Genomic DNA, 23,750 nt, shown 5'->3' with positions numbered 1-23,750 from the left:
TCTGACCAAGGCTGTATCTCAATACTAGTTTTACTCGATCTTAGTGCTGCGTTTGACACTATAGATCATAAAATACTCTTAGATCGACTTCAAAATTACACTGGTGTTCAGGGACAGGCATTAAGCTGGTTTAGATCGTACCTATCTGACCGCTACCATTTTGTCCATTTAAATGGGGAAAAATCAAAGATAACGTCAGTAAATTATGGAGTGCCGCAGGGATCTGTATTAGGCCCTCTGCTATTCTCAATTTATATGCTGCCACTTGGTAATATTATAAGAAAACATGGAATAAGTTTCCACTGTTATGCTGATGACACTCAATTATATATTTCATCTAGACCAGATGATAACACTAAATTATCTAAAATGACAGAGTGTGTTAAAGATATAAAATATTGGATGACGTGTAATTTTCTTCTATTAAATTCAGATAAAACGGAGGTATTACTGATTGGTCCAAAAAACTGCCCACAAAACCTCTTACAATACAACCTTAATCTAGATGGATGTCCTGTTACTTTATCCTCTACAGTAAAAGACCTGGGTGTTATACTAGACCGCAACTTGTCTTTTGAAAATCATATTTCAAATGTCACAAGAACAGCCTTTTTCCACCTTAGAAACATTGCTAAGCTACGTAATATGCTATCAGTTTCTGATGCAGAAAAGTTAGTTCATGCATTCATGACCTCGAGACTAGATTACTGTAATGCTTTATTAGCTGGTTGTCCTGCATCCTCCGTAAACAAGCTACAGTTAGTCCAAAATGCAGCCGCTAGAGTTCTTACTAGGTCAAGAAAATATGATCATATAACACCAATTTTATCATCTCTACACTGGTTACCTATTAAGTTCCGTATCAACTACAAAGTATTGTTACTGACCTATAAAGCCCTAAATGGTTTAGCTCCTGTGTATTTAAGAGACCTTCTATCGCCATATATTCCATCGCGCTCTTTAAGATCGCTAAATTCGAGGCTTCTGGTCGTACCTAGGATATCTAAGTCCACTAAAGGAGGGAGGGCGTTTTCACATCTAGCTCCTAAACTCTGGAATAGCCTTCCTGATACTGTCCGAGGCTCAGACTCGCTCTCCCAGTTTAAAACTAGATTAAAGACGCATCTCTTTAGCCAAGCATTCACATGATGCATCTCATACCTTTTATACTACAGTTAAATCAGATCAAATGCATTCATATTAAGAACAGCAGCTACGCTAATTATTTCCCATCTGCCTTTTTTGTTGTTATCTCGGGACGCCTGTCCCGAGATAACTCAAATAGAGTTTGTCAGCTCCAGTTAGTATCCAGCCTCTCATGGAGACTTCAGATGCCCCAACGCCTGTGATGAGACGACTCGACGCCTGTGAAGAGACGACCCAACGCCGGCGATATGTTATGCCCTAAATTTCATGATTAACTAACTGTATTTTTGTATGTATATTTTTGAAATGCATTTTCTGTAAAGCTGCTTTGAAACAATGTGTATTGTGAAAAGCGCTATACAAATAAACTTGAATTGAATTGAATTGAATAGTAGAAAACGGTTACAAAATCCAGTTTGGGTCTCGTCCACCATGCTACAACGGGGTGTTGCTTACGGTAGTTCATCCCAAGCAGGCTCTGGTAATGGAGCAAGAGGTGAAAGCTCTATTAGCGAAAGAGGCTATAGAGCAGGGTTACTCACCCGACAGAGAATCGGATTTTTACAGCTGTTATTTCATTGTTCCAAAAAAGGAAGGAGGGATGTGTCCTATTTTAGATCTTCGCCTGTTGAATCGTACAGTACAGACACTCAAGTTCAAGATGCTGACACTCAAACAGATCGTGACTCAAATCAGATCCGAGGACTGGTTTGTCACGATAGACCAGAAAGACGCATACTTCCATGTCTCCATCCCCCCTCAGCACAGGAGGTTCCTGAGGTTTTCTTTCGGGGGCAAAGAATACCAGTATCGGGTACTTCCATTCGGTCTAGCTTTATCACCCCGCACATTCACGAAGTGCGTAGATGCAGCTCTGGCCCCACTCAGGCTGCAGGGGATACACATTCTGAATTATATAGATGACTTGCGGATTCTAGCAAAGAACTGTTGGTGGTTCAGCATCGAGATGTTGTCCACGCTCATATTAAGAAATTGGAGTTGAGGATCAATACCAAGAAGAGTGTGCTTTCTCCATTACAGAGAACCACTTTTCTGGGTTTGGTCAGGGATTCAGTCACAATGCGAGCCGTTATATCGCCCGCTCGTGTAGCTGCTATCCTCTCAGCCACGAAAGAGCTAAAGCTAGGCCAGTCACGCACTGTGAAACAGTTTGAGAGACTGATAGGCCTCATGGCAGCAGCGTCCAATGTGATACCCTTTGGCCTGCTGTACATGAGACCTTTGCAGTGGTGGCTCAGGACCAGAGGGTTCTCCCCGAGGGGAAACCCGCTCCGTATGATCAAGATCACGTGGCGGTGCCTCCGCGCCTTGGTTATATGGAAGAAACATTGGTTCCTGTCCCAGGGTCCAGTGTTGGGAGCTCTTTGCCATCGAGTTGCTATCTCGACAGATGCTTCCCTCACCGGCTGGGGAGCGGTAATGGAAGGCCGCTCAGCTCATGGTCTGTGGAGGAGTCATCATCTCTTCTGGCCCATCAACTGCCTTGAGATGATGGCTGTCTTCAACGTTTTGAGACATTTGCTCCCAGACCCAAGGGGCCATCATGTGCTCGTCCGGACAGACAACACATCGGTGGTCTCTTAGGGTCTGCGATCGCGTCCACTTTGCAAACTGGTGCGCACCAGATCCTCCTGTGGTCCCTCAGGAAGATACTCTCTCCGAGGGCAGTGTATATTCCAGGGGACCAGAATATAGGAGCAGACACCCTGTCGAGGCAGGGTCTGAGGCCAGGGGATTGTAGACTCCACCCCGAGGCGGTGGAGCAGATATGGGAATTTTACGGCCAAGCAGAGGTGGATTTGTTCGCGTCTCAGCACATGACGCACTGTCCACTTTGTTGCTCCCGCACTCATCCAGCCCCCCTGGACGCTATGGTACAGACTTGGCCGAGGCTTCGTCTGTACGCATCTCCCCCTGTTGTTCTACTCCCAGGAATTCTGGAGAGAGTCCGCCAGGACGGAATAAGCCTACTGCTTGTAGCACCACGCTGGCTGAGTCGAATTTGGTTTGCGGACCTAATTCATCTCCTCGACGGCCCTCCCTTGGAGATCCCGATCAGGAGAGACCTTCTGTCTCAGGCAGGGGGCACAATATTTCACCCCCGGCCGGAGATGTGGAAACTATGGGTTTGGCCTCTGAGGGGGACCAACTAATAGGGAGTGGTCTCTCAACCGAGGTTGTTGAGACCATTCTAAGCTCCAGAGCTCCAGCTACGAGGAAATTATATGCATTAAAGTGAAGAGTTTTTTCTTCCTGGTGCCACCAGCATCAGCGGAACCCAGTTAACTGCTCTGTGAACACAGTTCTCGAGTTCTTGCAAGATCGCTTTTCATCAGGTCTATGTCCTTCCACTCTCAAGGTCTACGTGGCAGCCATTGCGGCTTTCCACGCCCCTGTGGGTAGTACATCATTGGGTTGAGACCCCCTGATTATACGTTTCCTTCATGGCACTTTGAGGCTAAGGCCTGCAACTCGGACTAGGGTGCCGGCTTGGGACCTCTCTATAGTTCTAGAAGGCCTGTCTGGGGCTCCCTTCGAGCCCCTAGATTCGGTTTCAGAAAAATGTCTTACTTTTAAGACCATCTTTCTGCTAGCTATTTTATCTCTCAAAAGAGTCAGAGACCTTCAGGCCCTTTCGGTTTCTCCCACGTGCCTTGAGTTTGCACCCGGGATGGTCAAGGCATTCTTATACCCCAAACATGGATATGTCCCTAAGGTGCCCACCATTATTCTGAGGCCTATTGTGCTCCAGGCTTTCTGTTCTCCCCCGTTTACTTCTCCAGACCAGGAAAAGCTGACCCTCTTGTGTCCAGTGCGAGCACTTGACACATATGTTCATCGGACTTCTCCTTGGAGAAAATCCGATCAGCTGTTTGTTTGCTTTGGATCACCCAAGAAAGGTCTTCCTGCCTCTAAGCAGACAGTTAGCAAGTGGATAGTTGAGGCTACTTCTCTTGCTTATGAGTCCTCTGACCAGCCGTGCCCTTTGATGGTCAGAGCTCATTCTACTAGGAGTATAACGGCCTATAAAGCCCTTTTGTCTGGGGTTTCTCTCCAAGACGTTTGTGATGCGGCGGGCTGGTCCTCACCGCTCACATTCGTGAGGTTGTATAGCCTGGACCTGGATGCTGCCCCAGGGTCTCAGGTGCTTACTGCTTAGTGTTAGTTTTGACAACAGGCTGACACTTAGGCATTTGTAAGTCTGGCGGTGTGGGTATGATCGTTCCAATGGCGTCATTTCGACGCAGCACGAGTTCCCTCGAAAGGGAACGTCTCAGGTTACTGCTGTAACCATAGTTCCCTGAGAAGGGAACGAGACGCTGCGTCGCCCTGCCATACTTCCTGCATCCCTGTGATCGACTTGCTTTGGCAATTTTCGAAGCTAATGCCGGTTGCACCGGATGTGCTTTTATCTCTTCCTGGTCATGACGTCACCCGCCTGTGACGTTCATTCATTCCATTGGACTAAGTTGACATAGATGCTTCAGACGCATACGCGCAGCGTCTCGTTCCCTTCTCAGGGAACTATGGTTACAGCAGTAACCCGAGACGTTTTTCTTACTGCTAAATATGCAAAAACAATAGCACTGTAAGGCGCACATGAATATCTCAACACAATTATCTGCCATTTCCAAATAGAAAAGAGCAAGCACCTTGATGCCTATTAAGCCGGGATCTCCAGGACGCCCTTCCGTTCCTTTAAATCCGATGGCTCCTTTTTCACCTGTTTCTCCCTCCATTCCAATATCCCCCTTTTCACCCTAGAGACAACAACACTTGTTGAGACTTGGGGTCAATAAAATATTATCTATCCAAGCAAAGAACTAAACAATGTTTACAGACATTTTCTTAATTAAAGTGATAATGCGAAAAAAAAGAAAGATTTCCTGACCTTAGCTCCATCAGGACCACTCAGACCAGCCTCTCCATCAAGTCCAGGGTCACCCTAAACAAGAGCTTTGTTTAAATACATTCACTCTAGTACTTTAAATAGACAGATATGGTTTTAATCTGGGTAGATGCCATTAACTTGACACAAATGAAAACAATGCTGTGAGGGACAAACGTATAGTTTCAAGGTTGCATCTAATAAAACATCCCTTGTGAAAAACAAGCACACTTTATCCTACTTTTAAGGAAATACTATACCTTAAAAATATACTTAAGTATGAAATGAATGTAAAGGTTTTATTTATTTTATAAATTTATAAATATTTTATGTTAATTAAAATGAAATGCAATTAGCTGAACTTTACAGTGTTTTTTATACACTGAAGTAGGACTTAAGTACATATTTATATATTATTTTATAATTCTATTGTCTTTGAAATATGGTTAAAGTGTACTGCTGTATACATATACTGACATGCATTCATGGTAAACTAAAATATACTTAAATATAAGTGTAATTTCTATTGAAACTTCACGTATTTAAATATATTTGTAATTACAATAAGTAATACGTACAATGAGTACCTTGCATGTGCTTTAGTATGCCAACACATCAAAATAAGTGTACAGTAAAATTTTAACACACATTAAAAATATTTTTTTTTTACACTTGAAATACATTAATTAGTACTATATTAAGTACTGTTTTTTAAATACTTGTAATATTTGAAGTATACTGCAAGTGCACATTCAATATAATTAAGCACACATTACTATAATGTTTTGTGTAGGAGTTGGCTGGTTATAGCCTCTCCCACTGGTTACCCAACTGGTTTGATGATCCACTGATTGTTAATAGTTTAAAGAATGTTTGTGTGAGCAATGGATGTGCATTCTGAAGAAGGCTGTGCAAAGCCAAAACACATGTGCAACAAATGTTAATCAACATTTTTGCCCCCGGTTAAGGACTTACAGTAAGCCTAGTCCCAGACTAAAATGCATGTTTGAGCTGTTTTAACTGAAAGCAACTTGCACTGACATATCTGACATATATCTCTACGCCAAACAAAGTGAGTGGCTTGGAATTTTTGTTGTTTCATAATTAGGCACACTTATTTTTCATAAAGAATGTTTTTTATTCTTAAATATCCATTGTACATTATTTTTGGAAATATGTATGTATTTTAAGTGTTATTAAATTAAATATGGCATTTCTCCTGAATAAAGCCATTTGCAGCTAAAATGAAGAAACCTACTCGAGGTCCAATCAAGCCTTGCTCGCCAATATTCCCTGGAGATCCAACTGCACCCTAGAAAGTGTGGAAAAAAGTTACTCCATTTTGTGACCAAGTATTGAAATTTCAACATCATTAATTTTATAACAATTCTGGGCGATTATTGTGGAATAAATTTAATCAGTATATGTTTTATTAATGTTATGCTTATTGCACATTGTACTATGTTTGCAATTTCTCTATGTTTAACTTTTCTATGTTAATGTAATTGCTTAGAAAGGCAGTAATAATTTGCACGAGGATTGCATGTGACAGGATTGGTTCTCTGCTGATGTAATAGAACAAAGAACAGTTATGTAAGGAATAATTGACGACAGGCCGTTGAATTATTAGAAAAATAATGCACACCCGAGGTGGTAATGCGGTCACGACGCGAAGCGGAGTGGCCGTTACACCTCGGGTGTGCATTATTTTTCTAATAATTCAACGGCCTGAAGTCAATTATTCCGCTTATACTACAGTTACCACACCTCAAAATATTGTTCAGATGATGTATTTCAAGACGTTTGTAAAGTTTTTGTCATTAAAACGCTCTTGTATGTAGGACTAATTCCTTGCGCATCTAAACTGCATGCTCCGTTGCTAATTCCAAAACGTAATTTTAGAGTTAGTAACGGAGGTCTGAGCCGCTGATAGCAGACTAAAGGCCACTTAATGCTGGACACACGTAACGACTAGAAACATTCTCTGACTGTGAATGCAGCAGATTTTAAACACCGCTGTGAACACAGACTGAACGCGCTGAACACGCGTGCATGCAGATAAGTATCAACTTACATTCATAACCGGCCTTACAGCAAGTGTGTCCCCGGCTTTATGCAGTTATTAATGCAGTTATGAGAGAGAAAGAAGCATTTGCGTCAATATTATTATTTATTTATTTATTTATTTATTCAATTCGTTTTAATTAATTCGTTCATTCTTTTTTTTCTATTAGTGACAGACTAGCCTAATAAATGAAACACAAAGCCCTTTTAACAAGTATATGCCAATCAATAATTTTGTATTTGTTATATTATCTGCAGCAGGACTATCAATTTATTAAAATATTCTTTTTAATTATATATAGGACTATATATACTTTATTTATTAAAATTAAACTGCATATTTCCATTGATTGTGAAGTTAGACATTGGAAATTGCAGATCATGTGGCTGCAGTTTTCTTGTTATGAATTGTATCCTATTTTCCGTTATTACAGTTGACTACGCGAAGTGATATGGAACTGTAATACGGTTAAGACCTGCCGGAACTACTTTAGCCGTGCGGTTCCCTGAATATAATTGCACACCTCAGAACGTTCGTCAACCAATCAGATTCAAGCATTCAACGGCCCTGTAGTATAAAATAGAACAAATAGCAGTTTTTGATCTTATGGATGTATGGATGCATATGACCATTAGTGTGCATGACAAGAGAGCCTCTGCCGTAAGGAATGTGACCATTATATGTGTTAAGTGTGCGACAGGGGGGCCTCTGCCTTCAAGGGTAGAATATAATGAACAAAGTCTAAACAATGGTCCATGTATGGTTGAAAATACTTTGATTGGCCTAGAGCGATAACTTTTGGGGAGTCAAGGATTATAAAGGAGAAAGGATGCCCTCCCTTCACTGTCACACTCTGCAGCCACTCTGTATGACTGTATTATTGCTGGCCTTTCCTTGCAAGGGAATAAATAATTTAAAAGACAATTGGTACAAATGTTTGTCTCTTATTCAGTGATATCATTTTGTTTGCCACCACATTCTCAAATAGCCCAGGATAATTATGTATATCCAGATAGGCTTTATTTAGAACATCTGCATATGATCACAGTAACCTCACTATGATAAATGTTGGACATTGCACAGCGGCTACAGCACACTAATCAGCATTCAGTACCATGTATGAGAAAACAGGCGATTTTACCTTCTCTCCTGGTTCACCTGGTAAGCCCCGCTCTCCAACCTTCCCAGGTAAACCCTGTCACACAAACCAGGAAACTAATGAACGTTGAGTGATTCGCTTTCTGAATCTTGCTACAGTCTTTGGTACCTCACAGCTAACAAAACATGTGGGAATAATGGATAGGTAATTAGATACAAAGCGAATATGTGTGACAAAATCTGTTTCTTATTTCTGGTAAAGTATTTTAATTAGCAAAGCCAAGCTAAGTGTTGTATAATGCCACTTAAGGACATTGTAATTGTTTACAGGAACCAAAACTAATTCGGCATTGGCTAAATTTGGGCATAATGATAATTGTTTGTTTAAAAAGTAGGGTAGAGGGTCATAATGGGAAATAACACAGCTGGAGAAGTAAATAACAAACTGACTTAACACTGCTGGAAGTACAATATAAAAGCAACACGTTCTCACACCCAACTAGTCACATATTGACGCTTGGTCAGGACCCCTCTGTGTCACTTTTTTAACGCACAGGGTATCCCTTTAGCGTCATTTTTCGACGCACAGGGTACTCCATTCCTTTCGGTTGTTTGCCTTATGTGTCAGATAAAGACGCATAATTCTTTGCATTTGTATAAAATATATATATATATATATATAAAAAAAAAATATATATATATACTCCCACTTAATCCACGTCTAAGGTTTGTAAAACATTAAAGAATGTAATAAATTGTTGCCATTTTTCAAAAAAGATTCCCCCCTACCTCTTATATTGTACTTATTTTTTTTTTTTTTTTAAATCTTTGAACCAAACAGAAATGGAAGGGGGTTGTGGGGCGGTCCAAGATAACAGTAATCTGCGACTAGCAAGAATAAAAGCATATTAGCTTATTATGTATAGCTATATTATAAAAGCAACGGCATCAGCCTGTCTGCGGCTTAAAGGCTGACACCGAGATGAAACACCAAAGATTGCAATCAAAGGGCAAACAGCTAACTTGCCCCCTAGGACATCAGAAACTATTTTAAAGAAATAATTCTAAAGGTTTTGTCACTTGGGACAAAATACAAACATATGGCTAAGGTTACATGGTGAAAGTTTACATTTATTACACAAATCTGAAACATTGGGATATATTTGAGAAAGTTTCGTCTTCGAGAGATGAGCTCTATGAAAAGTTTTAAATTGTATAAAGTCTAGCACACAAAGTGCTACGTACATTGTCTAACACTCTACTCCTGTAGTCATCCTCAAACTCCCAAGCCCTGATAGTTTAATGTTGTGAGCATTATCCTTTGACATATATAATTGCATATATCTTTGAGATAATCCCACCCATTTGAGGATTCAGTTTAAATGCCTCTTCCCATGTAGCCTTTGTAGGTAAAGAGGGAAACACAGAGAAAAGAGAGGAGGCATAGTGCCTAATTTGAAAATAATGAAATAGGTGAGAGGGGATCAGATTAAATGATGAGGATAATTCAGAAAAACTTGCAAACACATCATTAATGAAAAGATCTTCAAAAGCATTTCAGACCTTTCTTTTCCAAAAAAGAGTTTACGGAATCTGAAACGGGAGGAAGAAAGAGATGATTATTACGTATAGGAGTCTGTTCATGGTTGAGTCGGACAAAATTTCTAATCGGCATCCACTGCTTCAAGTCAGTTGAACAAGCCAAATGCCATTTTACAATCAAAGCTGACGTGATGACGCAATTGGTCACGAGACATTCGAGAGCCAATGTAATTTTACTATCAAAGCTGATGTAACGTTTCTTCGGGCGGCAATTGTTGAATCTGTGGCTGTGTATAGCATCTACGCCAGAAGGTTTCTCATTGAAAACTATGGAGTACCCTGCGCATCAAATAGTGATGCCGAAGGGTCTTGACCAAGCATCAATATGTGACAAGTTGGGAGTGAGAACGTGTTGCAACACCATAAAACACATCGACACATATCTGAAGATTATATAAAGAATCTTACCACTGCTCCAGTCTCACCCAATGGACCTAATACTCCAGGTGACCCTTGAGGACCCTATTAGGAGACAGAAGACATAAAAAAAAACTGCCGTTCAGAAGTTTGGGGTCTGTAAGATTTTGCATTAAATTGATAAAAAAATTCAATTTATAATATAACAAAAGATTTAGATTTCAAATAAATGCCATTCTTTTTTTAATTTCTATTCATCAAAGAATCCTGAAAAAAGTATCATGGTTTCCACAAACTGTTTTCCACATTGATAATAATAAGAATCCTTTCTTGAGCACCAAATCAGCATATAATGATTTCTGAAGGACCAGGTGACTGAAGTAATGGCTGCTGAAAATACAGCTTTGCCATCACAGGAATTATATTTTAAAATATATTTAAATAGAAAACGGTTATTTTAAATTCTATTACTTTACAATATTACTGTTGTTTACTGTCATTTTGATCATATAAATGCAGTCTTGGTGAGCATAAGAGACTGCTTTCATCAACAGCCAAATAGCTTTTCAGGCATTGTCATAGCCAACTCTTGTCCAAAACGGGCTCCATTATGGTATGGAACAATCACTTATCACAAGTTCTTTTCTACATTTTTTTTCTTGTTGAAAATCCTGTTTCACTTGAGAATACAATACATGCTGCCATTAGTTGCCATAATGATGTAATCAAATTGATCTGAACAATGAATGGGAACATGTTCAGTTTCTTATTCAAAGTTACTGTATAGCTTTAGAAGACTTGGAATTGACTGTTTTATGATGCTTTTTTTGTGTGTTTTAGTGCTTGACAGCCCAAGTCTCAATTCATTATATGGAATAGAGCAACCAGTAAATTTTTTAGCATTTCTTCTTTTGTGTTTCACTAAAAAAGAGAGATTATGACAGAATTACTCCTTTTTGCAGATGTACTTACAGGTCCTCCTAAGATGCCCTTTTCTCCAGGAGGTCCAGTTCGTCCTGGAATACCCTAGAAATGGATGAGTTTTGTGAACATTTAACAAAGTTTTATGCAAATAAGGATATAAGTTACTTCATTTACTTACTGTAAATCCAGTTGGTCCTGTTTCACCAGTTTCACCAATTTTACCCTAATACAAAAGAGAGAATCTCAGTGCTCCACTTAAACACTATACCGCCTGCATGACCATCTTTCCTATAAGAACATTGTCAGCAAAACTAGATCTTCTGTGAAATGTTGTATTGGTCTTTCATGATCTGTTTTGCTTTCTGAAGACCTAAGCATCAGCTAACCTTAAACTCTGTCCAGTATGCAATCATATCAATCTGAGTTTCAAAATAAAACCTGTCATTTTACCATTTGTCCATTGAACCCTTGTTTTCCTGGCGGGCCCTCAGGACCCTGCAGAAAAGGGACAGAATCCGAAACAGTCACCAACTATTTTCCATTGCAACACGGAAACAAATAAAATGATCCTTCTTTATTCCGTTTGATTAAACCAAAACCAAGTATTTTGTAAATGTTTTGGATAAACCTTCAATGCACACTGTTTCCATCACTGAAAGGTTGATAAAAATGTTGTGCTGACAATTTAGATGTGTTTCATATGTTGTTTTGTTCTGTGGTAGGGAAAATGCAGTGCATGCCAGCATGGCAGAAGTGAGTTTCTTCATCTTGAAACAACATAGCATCACAACGCTGCTTTCAACATGCACTATTTTACTTCGTACAGCTGTATCATGCCCAGCCAGATATACTTTTTGAAGTTAACATAAAGTATGACAAACCCATGTTTTCAAAGTTGCCAGTGAAGATCAATATCAAAATATTCATATGCAGCTTCTAATTGTGTTAAAATAATATACAATTTTGAGTTAGTCAGTTTTTAAATTGTGCACCTCCATGTCCGTGGACCAAAAAGAAGGTGTCTATTAATAACAATATAAGAATATCTTCTAATCAAACTCATCCCTGTAAGATATTACACAGTAACTAAGCTCTATAAGAACCATTGCTGAACATTTCACCTTCATTCCCATTACTCCTTTTTCTCCAACTGGTCCATCTGGTCCCCTCTCGCCCTGCATAGAATTTATGGAGGTGGGAATGGCATTAAGAAGCAGACACATATGGGTGTAAGAAAATAATGAGTTGAACAGCAGAGGGCACACTTGTACAAACAAAGTTATTCTGAGATATCAGAGGTGATACACAACCCGGGGTCAAGGGAAGGAGTTACTATTGCTATCGAGCAGATGTACATTATGGCATTTTGTCAAAGATTGACAAACCCATATAACAAAAAGACAACTCATTCAAAGTAATTTGTATGACTTATGGTCTTGAACGAGTCAAATCTCCGACTCACCAGGGGCAAAAACCTGAATGAATGCAGCTTTAAAGACCGCTGTGAAACATTAGCCTTTCACATCATGGAAGTTCAGTTACAGCAGCCATTATATTTCCATTGTGATGATTTATACGTATTATGAAAAATGTAGAGCCACAGCTGGGTGATCTCTGACTTTGAGGGATTTCTTTGTCTGGAAGGTGGAAACAGTGATCAATGGGGATATTATTATGGCTGCAAGTCAACCACTGTGGCTCCTGCCGAAGAACAGACGCATGGTGCTCCTTTGACAGCACTGGTTTTAAGGGCCAACACAACACTGTTGCCTCTGTTCTCCTGATCTGATGTCATTCAGGAAACCTTTGACTTTTCAGAGGCTAATAACAATATTCGGACTGATGGGAATCAGGCCTGGACCAAAACTTCATCATAAAATATTTAAAGGGTTAGTTCACCCAAAAATAAAAATTCTGTCATTCTGTTGAACCATTTACTCACTCTCATGTTGTCTCAAACATGTATGAGTCTCTTTCCTTTGCTAAAGAAAAAAATAAGATATTTTGAACAATGTTGGTAACCACCAGACAGTTGACAGTAGCCATTGACTTCCATAGTATGTTTTTTTCCTACTATGGAAGTCAATGTTACCAACATTCTTCAAAATATCTGATTTTGTGTTCAACAGAAGAAAGAAACTCATACTGGTTTGGAACAACTTGAAGGTGAGTAAATTATGATAACATTTCCATTTTTGGGTGAACTATCTCTTTAAGGGTCTTTCTGAATCCAAATTCTAAAAAAACAAATGCTTTGGTTTCAACGGCAATTGAAGATTTTTAACAACAAAGAAACAAAAACATAATTTTGATTTTAATTTTAATTTGATTAGCATACTTCTAAACCGATATACCATACTTAAAAAAAAAAAAAATTACAGAGTGGCATCACATTAATCACATAAGGGAACAATTAATCATAGAATCTGCATTTATCAAATTATTTCTTAATTGTCTGAGAGGTGAAACAACTTTCTATTCCTTATTAAATTACATGAATATTAGCCTCTGAAGAGCAGAGAGATAAATGCACATGTCCATGGGAACTAACAGCAATGAGCATTTAGAAAATGAGGCTCAAATCCCAGACCTCAGCGTTCTCCATCATTGGTAATACAGCCTTTCATTTTTTGATTGTTGAAAGAGTAATGTTTCATTTGTAATGGTTAATTTAGTTTAAAAATGTGTTTTTGTGATGTGAGGAAAGACTGCTATGAGTGCTGAAATTTCTTATGGGAAGCCAACAAGCTATTAGAGAGTATATTAACAGATTATGATGAGTATGAAATATTCATTTAAGTGTGAAGCTTCAATGAAAAAGTCCACATGAAATCACATTGGACCCTATTACCTTTCTTAATGCATGCATGACTTTAAATATAATTTGCTCTTTTCATGTAGGCCGTGCAGGCTAAGTTTAGCCAATAAGCCAGTTAGCTAATAGAATAGCAGCTTTTTACAATCCGATCTATTCCCAAAAAATAAAATCAACCCATCCTACAATTTTTCTCATAAAATATCGTGTTTCATTTTAAAATACGCCATACTACAAAGTAAAATGGGTAGCAAATGGCAACTCATTGTGACTTGGAAGAGTTTTTCCACTCAATGCTCTTGTCAGCTGAAAATCATCATTAGTCTGACATCATTGACATAATCCAATCATCAGGCTTGGGACTCTTCCAACTCTTAAGCAACCCCAACAGGTTCCCATTACCCATAACACCCACCAGCACAACACACATCCAAAAGACTCAAATTTGACTTTCACAGTTATTGTAAATCCAAAATGACCAAGCTGCTCATGAGTGCTGTCACTTCTCCGCAGCTGACGCAAGTCTGTCCTCTGTTTGCCCTCAACTCCCGTTGCTCGCTTTGATTTGGAGCAGATCCCTGTGGGTGGCGTTGACTCCTTCATTGTGATAGTATGGTTTCACATCTAAAGAATGCCTAGTCCAACTGCAGCTGGACTTATTTTTTACTTAATGTAAAGTAATACTTTCCCCAATCAGTGATGGGTTTGTCTTAATGTATTGTGGATAAAGTTGTGTGTAAAAGTGGTGTGTAGTTTTATAATTTGGATTAGTTTTTAATGGGAATGTAATAAGAGCTAATGTAAAGACACCATCTGTCAAGGTCTTCTACCATGATACTGCCATTGGCTGAATATACAGGAAATAAAGCCCAATATAGCTTCCAGTAACCACAGCATCAGCATGATGCTAAACTATCCAAAGATGACAGAACTATATGCCAATAAAAAACTCATTACAGGCCTATGTGAACTTGAATCGCTTCCATTGAGAATCTTGAGTATACAGTGATAATTATTCTAGAGAGGTTACAAAAATACATTAACGGATAAAGTTGTGAAATTAAGACTTAAGCAGATGAGCGTGGCTTGAACATTATACTGCTTTACTTATAAAACTGTCTAATATTTCATTCTCGAACATTTTGACTTTCCAAAGCACTTCTATGCAGGAATCATCATTGCTGTTAATAATAATGATCAGTTCTTACCCTTCTGCCTTTGGGTCCCCTGGTGCCGCTGAGGCCCCTAGAACCGGGCGGCCCCTAGAGAACGCAGAACAGAGGACAAGAAAAGAGTCCTGAACCAGGCAGCAAGAGAATGTTCCCTCAGAAAACTCAGCTAGAGCTGGCTAGAGTCTCTGGCAGGCAAACAAACATCCCGTGACCCGATTACAACTGCAAGGTGAAAACTCTGTCCTTCAAAGGCTGGTGTTTATGTTTGTACTTCGCTGCACTCTGCCCTCTTCACAGGGTCATCCGAGTGCCTCTAAAAGACATTTCCTGCCAAACGCTTGTATGACATCAACATTTGTGTGAGTAGAGCAAAGAAACGAAACGAGTTGTCGGGTTTCATTTAGTAGGACAGTAATTCCGTTAGTGTCTGTGTCTATCATCAATGTGCATGGACAGCTCTAATGGGAGAATGTAAACGGTGCTGTGCAGAGGTAATATGTTAATTTGATAATTGCACACAATGAGACAGTCTTGGCTTTTTAAGATGCTTCTGTACTTTGGGTTTACCTAGAAAGATTCATACCAGATTGCACAGAACCTGGAAGTTACATCAGCAAAGTAAGACACAAAACAGAGCTGCGATCTGTGCTGCTGTTACTTTTTGCAGAGACTCTTGGCCAGGCATAATAAATTTAGTTTATATATATAAAATACATAACATTGACTTACGGGTGTACCTGCTGATCCAGATGGGCCTCTTTCACCCGGAACCCCTGGGTGTCCCTAAAAAACAATCACAAACACAGACATCATTATAGAATAATCTCTAAAATAAGCAATCATTTCTGATACCTTAACATTTTAGTGTAATTCTATTTATTCAGTTGTAATTGTTTCATAGTACCATTTCAGATTGAGTGCTGAATAGCATTAATGCAGTAAACTTGGTGGTGTGGCAATACAACACTTTGCATACTGTCATGTCATTTAGTAATTGACTAACTAACTAATTGTCACAGTGTCTGGTGGTTCCCTGGGTACCACTAGAGGTCGTCTTCCCGCACGGTGTCCTACACTCTGTTACTACATTTCCCATGATCCTGTCTGTCACTGAGTGTTCATTGTGTTCAGCTGTTTCTCGTCACCTCGTTAGCACTTGTGTATATATACCCTGTCAGTTTCAGTGTTTGTCACGGAGTCCTTGTTTAATGTCCCCACACTTCTGTTCCTGTTGCTGCCTGTTCTTATCTGTGTTCTTGTTTCTGGATTGCTATTTGGTTTTTGACCCTTGCCTGGACTGGATTGTGAGTACGGATTACCCTAAAATAAACTGCTCTTGGATTTCTAATTCCCTGTGTGTGCGTGTCGTGACAGAAGGACTCCGTCATGCAAGGATTCAGCGGTATGTTTTTTAAAGTCTCTTCCCCAGCCACCGAGCGGGAGAGGAGACAATTTTTTGAGGGGACCCGGTTGGTCAGATTTCGCGGGACCCGTGGAGGCCGCAGTGGAGGAGGTGGTCGAGAGGAATCCCGACACCATTCTCCATTCTGGCCCCTCTTCGACCCTGGGCTGGTGATGTCCAGTCCAGAGCTCCGTCCGCCGCGGTTTCTGTCCAGCCCAGAGCCTGCACATCGCCATCCAAAACGGAGGAGGAAGACCTTCAGTTTCCCCAAAGACCCGGAGTTCGTCCTCGAGCAGCCCGCTGTCGTCCCGGAGGCCGTCCCCTCCGAGCAGCCCGCTGTCGTCCCGGAGGCCGTCCCCTCCGAGCAGGCCACCGTCATGCCTGAGATCGTCTCGGAGCAGGCCACCATCAGTCCTGCCATGGCCAAGAGAGCGGTCTTCCTCCTTTATGCAGTGGGGGTACTGCATGCGTGGAGGAGGCACAGGATGTCTGCCGATCCAGAGACCGTCCACGTCACGTCTGCCGATCCAGAGACTGTCCACGTCGTCACGTCTGCCGATCCAGAGACTGTCCACGTCGTCACTTCTGCCGATCCAGAGACTGTCCACGTCACGTCTGCCGATGCAGAGACGGTTCCTGTGCCGGAGGCTGTTCCCATCAGTCCTGCCATGGCAAAGAAGGCTGTCTTCCTTTTTTATGCAGTAGCAGTACTGCGTGCTTGGAGGAGACACAGCAGGTCTGCCGATCCAGAGGAGCTTCACGTCACGCCTGCCAATCCGGTGTCTGTTCCTGTGCCTGAGCCGGTGTCTGTTCCAGTTCCTGTGCCGGTGGTGTCTGTTGCTGTTGCAGTTCCTGAGCCGGTGGTGTCTGTTGCAGTTCCTGAGCCGGTGGTGTCTGTTGCAGTTCCTGAGCCGGTGGTGTCTGTTGCAGTTCCTGAGCCGGTGGTGTCTGTTGCAGTTCCTGAGCCGGTGGTGTCTGTTGCAGTTCCTGAGCCGGTGGTGTCTGTTGCAGTTCCTGAGCCGGTGGTGTCTGTTGCAGTTCCTGAACCGGTGGTGTCTGTTGCAGTTCATGAGCCGGTGGTGTCTGTTGCTGTTGCAGTTCATGAGCCGGTGGTGTCTGTTGCTGTTGCAGTTCATGAGCCGGTGGTGTCTGTTGCTGTTGCAGTTCATGAGCCGGTGGTGTCTGTTGCTGTTGCAGTTCCTGAGCCGGTGGTGTCTGTTGCAGTTCCTGAGCCGGTGGTGTCTGTTGCAGTTCCTGAGCCGGTGGTGTCTGTTGCAGTTCCTGAGCCGGTGGTGTCTGTTGCAGTTCCTGAGCTGGTGGTGTCTGTTGCTGTTCCAGTTCCTGAGCCGGTGGTGTCTGTGACTGTTCCTGAGCCAGGGTCTGTTCCTGTTCCGCCTTGGTCTTCACCGCCATGGCCGCCCGAGTGGTCGTCTTCACCCTGCTCGTCTCTGCCATGGCCGCCCGAGTGGTCGTCTTCACCCTGGTCGTCTCCGCCGTGGCCGCCCGAGGGGTCTTCACCGCCGTGGCCGCCCGAGGGGTCTTCACCGCCATGGCCGCCCGAGTGGTCGTCTTCACCCTGCTCGTCTCTGCCATGGCCGCCCGAGTGGTCGTCTTCACCCTGCTCGTCTCCGCCATGGCCGCCTGAGTGGTCGTCTTCACCCTGGTCTTCACCGCCGTGGCCGCCCGAGGGGTCTTCACCGCCGTGGCCGCCCGAGGGGTCTTCACCGCCGTGGCCGCCCGAGGGGTCTTCACCGCCGTGGCCGCCCGAGGGGTCTTCACCGCCGTGGCCGCCCGAGGGGTCTTCACCGCCGTGGCCGCCCGAGGGGTCTTCACCGCCGTGGCCGCCCGATGGACTGTCTGTTTCGCCCTGGCCGCCGCTTAAGCCGTTCCCCCTTGTTCCTGTTTCCCTCCATGGACCTGGCCCCCCATCCCACCCCCTGATCCTCCACCTCCCGCCTGGACTCTTGTTTTGTTTGTTTCTTGTGGTCTTGAAGCGTCTGGTAGCCGCTCCGTAGAGGGGAGGTTATGTCAGTGTCTGGTGGTTCCATGGGTACCACTAGAGGTTGTCTTCCCGCACGGTGTCCTACACTCTGTTACTACATTTCCCATGATCCTGTCTGTCACTGAGTGTTCATTGTGTTCAGCTGTTTCTCGTCACCTCGTTAGCACTTGTGTATATATACCCTGTCAGTTTCAGTGTTTGTCACGGAGTCCTTGTTTAATGTCCCCACACTTCCGTTCCTGTTGCTGCCTGTTCTTATCTGTGTTCTTGTTTCTGGATTGCTATTTGGTTTTTGACCCTTGCCTGGACTGGATTGTGAGTACGGATTACCCCTCAAATAAATATTGCGCATGGACCTTACCTTTTCTCTTGTGTGTGTCGTGACACTAATTTGGCTAAATACACTGCAAAAATAATTTTAATAATTGTGTATTTAGTCCATTTAAAATACCTAAAAATTATTTCAAGATATATTTACTTGAGAAAAAATTGTCTTGCTGCAATGGCAGATGTTTTAATTTATTGAGACTATAACAATTTAAAAAGTGAAAAAATCTGCCAGTGCAATAAGAAAAAATAAATCAACCTATGAAAACCTTAATATCTTATGCAGTGTTGCAAGTGTTGTAAAGACTTTTAGATATTTTTGCTGAAAAACTTTTTTTTGCAGTGTAGAAGAAAGGGCTCTCATAAGCATGATAAATTTCTGATGTAAACTTACACGGAGGAAAACTCCCATGTTGTTTGCTGGCAAGTGCACAAGTTATAACAATGAATATTTTTTTGGGATTGCCATGGGCACCAAATACATGCAGACAGTTTTAAGTTTTATAGGAACCGCTGAAACATTGAAATGACGACAAAGCTTCTTGGAAAGGCAGGAAGGTTGCTCTTGGATTTCTTTGGAGTGGCCCAAACCACTTTACACAGCAAATGGCCACAATTTCCTTATGTCATTGAAAGGGAAATGACTCTTGCAGTGGTCTAGCTGATTATCTCATGAATGGAAAATGGCTGATGAGGCATTTTCCCACATACTGCTACTTTCCAACCATTGTAGCTGTTTGAGTTATAGTGACTGCTCAAGGTTAAGTGGGTATTAGAGTTCCCCTGAGACCAGAGACGAGATCCAGACTTACTCCTTACCATCGCTCCCTTTTCTCCAGGTGGCCCGGGCAGACCCATCTCACCACGATCTCCCTGACAGCACAAGAAACACATCTAAGCCAAACAATACAGTAAAAGATAATACTAACATCAAAGACAGACAACATTGGCCATCATATAAAACCAACATAAATGTTTGACGTTTGATTTAAAACACATGCCACAGAAACAGGAACCAAGATGAATCGGAATTTAACATGATTACACATAGTTGAATGTTGAGAAAGCAAATGACCTACTGACCTTTTCTCCAGAAAGCCCCACCTCACCAAAAGGTCCGATGAAACCATTAAGACCCTTTTGTACACAATAAAAAAGGACAAAAACAATCAAAGAGTATTAACTCTAGTTAAAAACATGTTTATTAAGGTGCCAGAAATGTATACAAAAATGTATTTACCCTCTCACCAAGCATCCCAGGATTTCCATTGATTCCATGCTCTCCCTAGAGCAAAGGGCCAAGATTTGTAATACAAAAAACTCTTAGTTGTTAATTTTAATAATTAACAACATAATAACATCTAGTTAAATGAGGACTTATGCATTATTGGAAACAAAAAAAGTAAAGGGTGTTTCTTCAACTATGACAACTATTGCTGCTAAACCGCTGGTCAATGTAAAAATGCTTGACATGACCAATCAAATCAAGACAGGTGGGATTTACAACACAAGCTGCTGACAAGAAACATATACAAAACACCCTAAACCAACCAGCAAGCTCAATTATGGGACCCATTTATTTAGAAAACCCTGTGGCCCTGTCTGTGAGTATTCGGAATATAGAAAAAGCTAGCTATGAAAGTAGCCTTAAAGGCCCACTGAAGTGCCTTAAAACAATCAGCGTTATTCAATGTGTTGATGCAATTTCCACTGAAACAGGCCAGGACATATTGAGCAGCACCTCCCCTTTAAAAATATAACCAATAGCTTTTCATTTATTCACAGCTCGCCCAGAGCCGTTAAGTTTGGTAAAGCTGCATTTGACAGCCCTTATGACAGCCACAATCTAATATTCCCCTTTTAGATTTAATATGAAACTGTTACTAAAGCAATACAGTGAATGTAATCAAGCTGAGGATGTGTAGTTGGAAAAGTGTGAAATTTATTGTTGGTGCATGGCACTGTTCTCCTCTATGTCAGTGCTGTTTCTAATATCCCTTTAAAATATGGCATTCTGTGTACTATTCAAAGGGGTCCGATGCGTTTTGCGGTCTGCTCAGACTTGTGCATATGATCCGCTTTGAGCTACTGTGTCTCTGGTTCGGAGCAGACTTTGTACGCACTGCAGCAGTTAGCGTGACACTAACCCCAATCCAGACTTAATTTACCCCAAAGGAAAGCATATTTACACTGTCTGAATCATTCCCTATCCCCTATAAAGTGCACTATGTGCCATTCACCATGTAGAAAATAGTAAATGAGTGAACAAATGAAAAATTTCAGCCAGAGATTCAGTGTATATCTACAGTATAGTGTAGGGGGCGGGACGCTTCAGATTCTTGAGAGCATTTGATTGGACAGAAAATCTGATGAGAAGCTGAAGTGCAGAGTGATGTCATTAAAATCGGTAATCCATATTGGTGGAAGTGAGAGACTAAGTTTTGAACCCTTATATTTTCTAAATGTGAATTGTGTCATTGTTTTGGAGCACATAGCTTATAGATAACAGTAAGGCTAACATATTCATTCTAAAAGCCAAAAAACTTTTTGATTTCATGAGGACTTTAAAGTTTTCAATAAATGTATTACAAAATAGTACAACAAAAATACAGAATGCTGTTAAACATGATACACCATTGTGATGATGAAATAACTATGTGGAAGGAATAAACTGACAATGAGTGAATGTACTGTATTTACATGGTTTAACAAATTAAAATCAAGTAGTCAGAGTTTGAAGATTTTCCATAGGGCCATAGTTGAAGAAACACATTTAAGAGGAAAATTGGACTTATAGTGGTCATTTGGCTGTCATGAATTCTTACCTTCATTCCATCATCCCCTGGATTTCCAGGCGAACCCTTCCTCCCAGGTCTGCCCTGAACAGAAAGCAGAAATGACCCATAGTACTGGACTCCCAATCCTCTAAATCTACTCCCTGACATCTCATTATCTCCTGTTCCTGGGACCAATCTCCTCCACTCACCAACATATCAGCTCTCCCAGAGAGAGCAGATTCATTAAATAACTCCGAAACAGAAGCATCAGTCACCCTGAGTCTCAAAAAGTGTTTATGTTGGAGACTGGATGGATTTTCTCTGGTCTTCTATTAGCTAATGTCTGACCCCTCTCGTATTAGCTAAATTATCCATACTGCCCAAACTGTGGGCTCTTTGGCAAGGTATGTGCATGAAAAACTGGGTTAAATGCAATGAACTGTTAATTTGGATTCAACTCTTGCTGCCAGGTACATGCAGCTGTTTGTACGTCAGTCTTTGGCATGAGGACAGACTACTCTTCACTACAATTTATATACTATCATTGCTGAATCTGGGTCAAGTCCGGATGCAGCGTTCAGAGCAGCAAACTCTCGTGAAATTGTTTTGGGAGAGAGGAAAATTGTTATATTTGGAGGGTTTGAAAATCACACATTATAAAAGTCTTTTCAGAGTGACATAAACCAACAGGAGTGTGTGAATCCTATTATTTATCACCAATGCTCAACTGTAACAACAAAAGTATAAGAAAAAAAGAGGCCACCGATGCTACGATCGTAATATGAACAGGCTGGAATAGACTGGTCACAAATACTGCAAGCACCATATGCAATCATACCACATTTCAAATGTGAAGATGTACATTCAACAGAGCTTATCATTATAACAAAACATGAACCAGCGTCAATAGCTTTAAAGGAAAGCCTCTGGTCATGAGCCATGGAGTACCTTACAGTGTCAGTAGGTTATAAGGCTAATGTGGCGATAGCTAAGATGTCTAATTCAAGTTTAACTCAAGATATCTAGTGGGTATCTCAAGAGAGCACTCACCTCTAGTCCTGAAGCCCCTGCTGGTCCTACTGGGCCCTGATCCCCCTGTGGTTTAAAACAGGATCATTATTATTTTAGAAATAATAAGCATCTACAAAATTATATTGATGAGGGTGTTAATCTTTTTTATCTTTGGTTTGATATGTATATGAGCAAAAGCTTTCTGAAAACACCTTGGATTCCAATGAGCTTCTAATAAGTTGAGATATGTTTAGTATACACTATATGGACAAAAGCCTATATTGGGACACACCTCTTTATTTTTTAATTCAGGTGTTTCAATCAGACCCTTTACCAGAGCTGTATAAAATAAAGCACCTAGTCATGCAGTCTGCATTTACAAACATTGTGGAGGAAAAATGGGTCCTTCTGAAGAGCTCAGTGAATTCAAGCATGGTACTGTGAAAGGATGCCACCTTTGTAATAAGTCAGTTCGTGAAATGTCATCCCTGCTAGATATTCCATGGTCAACTTTAAGTGGTATTATTGGAAAGTGGAAGCATTTAGAAACAGCAAAAAGCAACTCAGCCACAAAGCGGAAGACCACGTAAAGTCACAGAGCGGGGTCACCGAGTGCTGGGTTGCAAGGTGTGAAAAGTTGCCTATGCTCTGCTGATTTCATAGCTGAAGAGTTTCAAACGTCCATTTGCATTAATATCAGCACAAAAACTGTATGGCGAGAGCTTCATGGAATGGGTTTCCATGGCCGAGCAGTTGCATGCAAGCCTCACATCACCAAGTACAATGCCAAAGGTCGGATGGAGTGGGGCAAAGCACGCCGCCAATGGACTCTGCAGAAGTGGAAATGTGTTCTGTGGAGTGATGAATCACGCTTCTTTGTTTGGCAGTCTGACAGGCGAGTCTGGGTTTGGCAGATGCCAGGAGAACGTTACCTGTCTGACTGCAATTTGCCAACTGTCAAGCTTGGTGGAGGAGGGATTATGGTATGGGGCTGTTTTTCAGGGGTTAGGATCAGTGAAGGGAAATCTTAATGCTTCAGCATACCAAGACATTTAGTAAAATGCTATGCTTCCAACTTTGTAGGAACAGTTCGGAGTAGGCCCTTTTCTATTCCAGCATGACTGTGCCCCAGTGTAACAAGC

General features: G+C 41.4%; 1 protein-coding gene across 1 annotated transcript in view; it reads right to left on the bottom strand.

The window, feature by feature from the left end:
- The window catches only part of col27a1b (collagen, type XXVII, alpha 1b), a 100,662-nt gene that overhangs the window by 21,303 nt on the left and 55,609 nt on the right, over positions 1 to 23,750 (bottom strand). Inside the window, exons 22-37 of the mRNA XM_079607373.1 lie at positions 22,648 to 22,692; positions 21,646 to 21,699; positions 20,061 to 20,105; positions 19,904 to 19,957; positions 19,640 to 19,693; positions 15,819 to 15,872; positions 15,126 to 15,179; positions 12,224 to 12,277; positions 11,553 to 11,597; positions 11,281 to 11,325; positions 11,151 to 11,204; positions 10,230 to 10,283; positions 8,263 to 8,316; positions 6,315 to 6,368; positions 5,060 to 5,113; positions 4,821 to 4,928 (exon numbers count right to left, since the gene is read on the bottom strand). Of these exons, the coding sequence (XP_079463499.1) occupies positions 4,821 to 4,928; positions 5,060 to 5,113; positions 6,315 to 6,368; positions 8,263 to 8,316; positions 10,230 to 10,283; positions 11,151 to 11,204; positions 11,281 to 11,325; positions 11,553 to 11,597; positions 12,224 to 12,277; positions 15,126 to 15,179; positions 15,819 to 15,872; positions 19,640 to 19,693; positions 19,904 to 19,957; positions 20,061 to 20,105; positions 21,646 to 21,699; positions 22,648 to 22,692 (882 nt within the window). The remainder of the gene's footprint in view (positions 1 to 4,820; positions 4,929 to 5,059; positions 5,114 to 6,314; positions 6,369 to 8,262; positions 8,317 to 10,229; positions 10,284 to 11,150; positions 11,205 to 11,280; positions 11,326 to 11,552; positions 11,598 to 12,223; positions 12,278 to 15,125; positions 15,180 to 15,818; positions 15,873 to 19,639; positions 19,694 to 19,903; positions 19,958 to 20,060; positions 20,106 to 21,645; positions 21,700 to 22,647; positions 22,693 to 23,750) is intronic.

Source organism: Phoxinus phoxinus, assembly GCF_949152265.1.
Source record: "Phoxinus phoxinus genome assembly, chromosome: 3".
In the NCBI taxonomy this organism is placed as follows: Eukaryota; Metazoa; Chordata; class Actinopteri; order Cypriniformes; family Leuciscidae; genus Phoxinus; species Phoxinus phoxinus.
The sequence above is the reverse complement of the archived record's forward strand: the minus strand, read 5'-3'. Positions and strand labels throughout refer to the sequence as shown.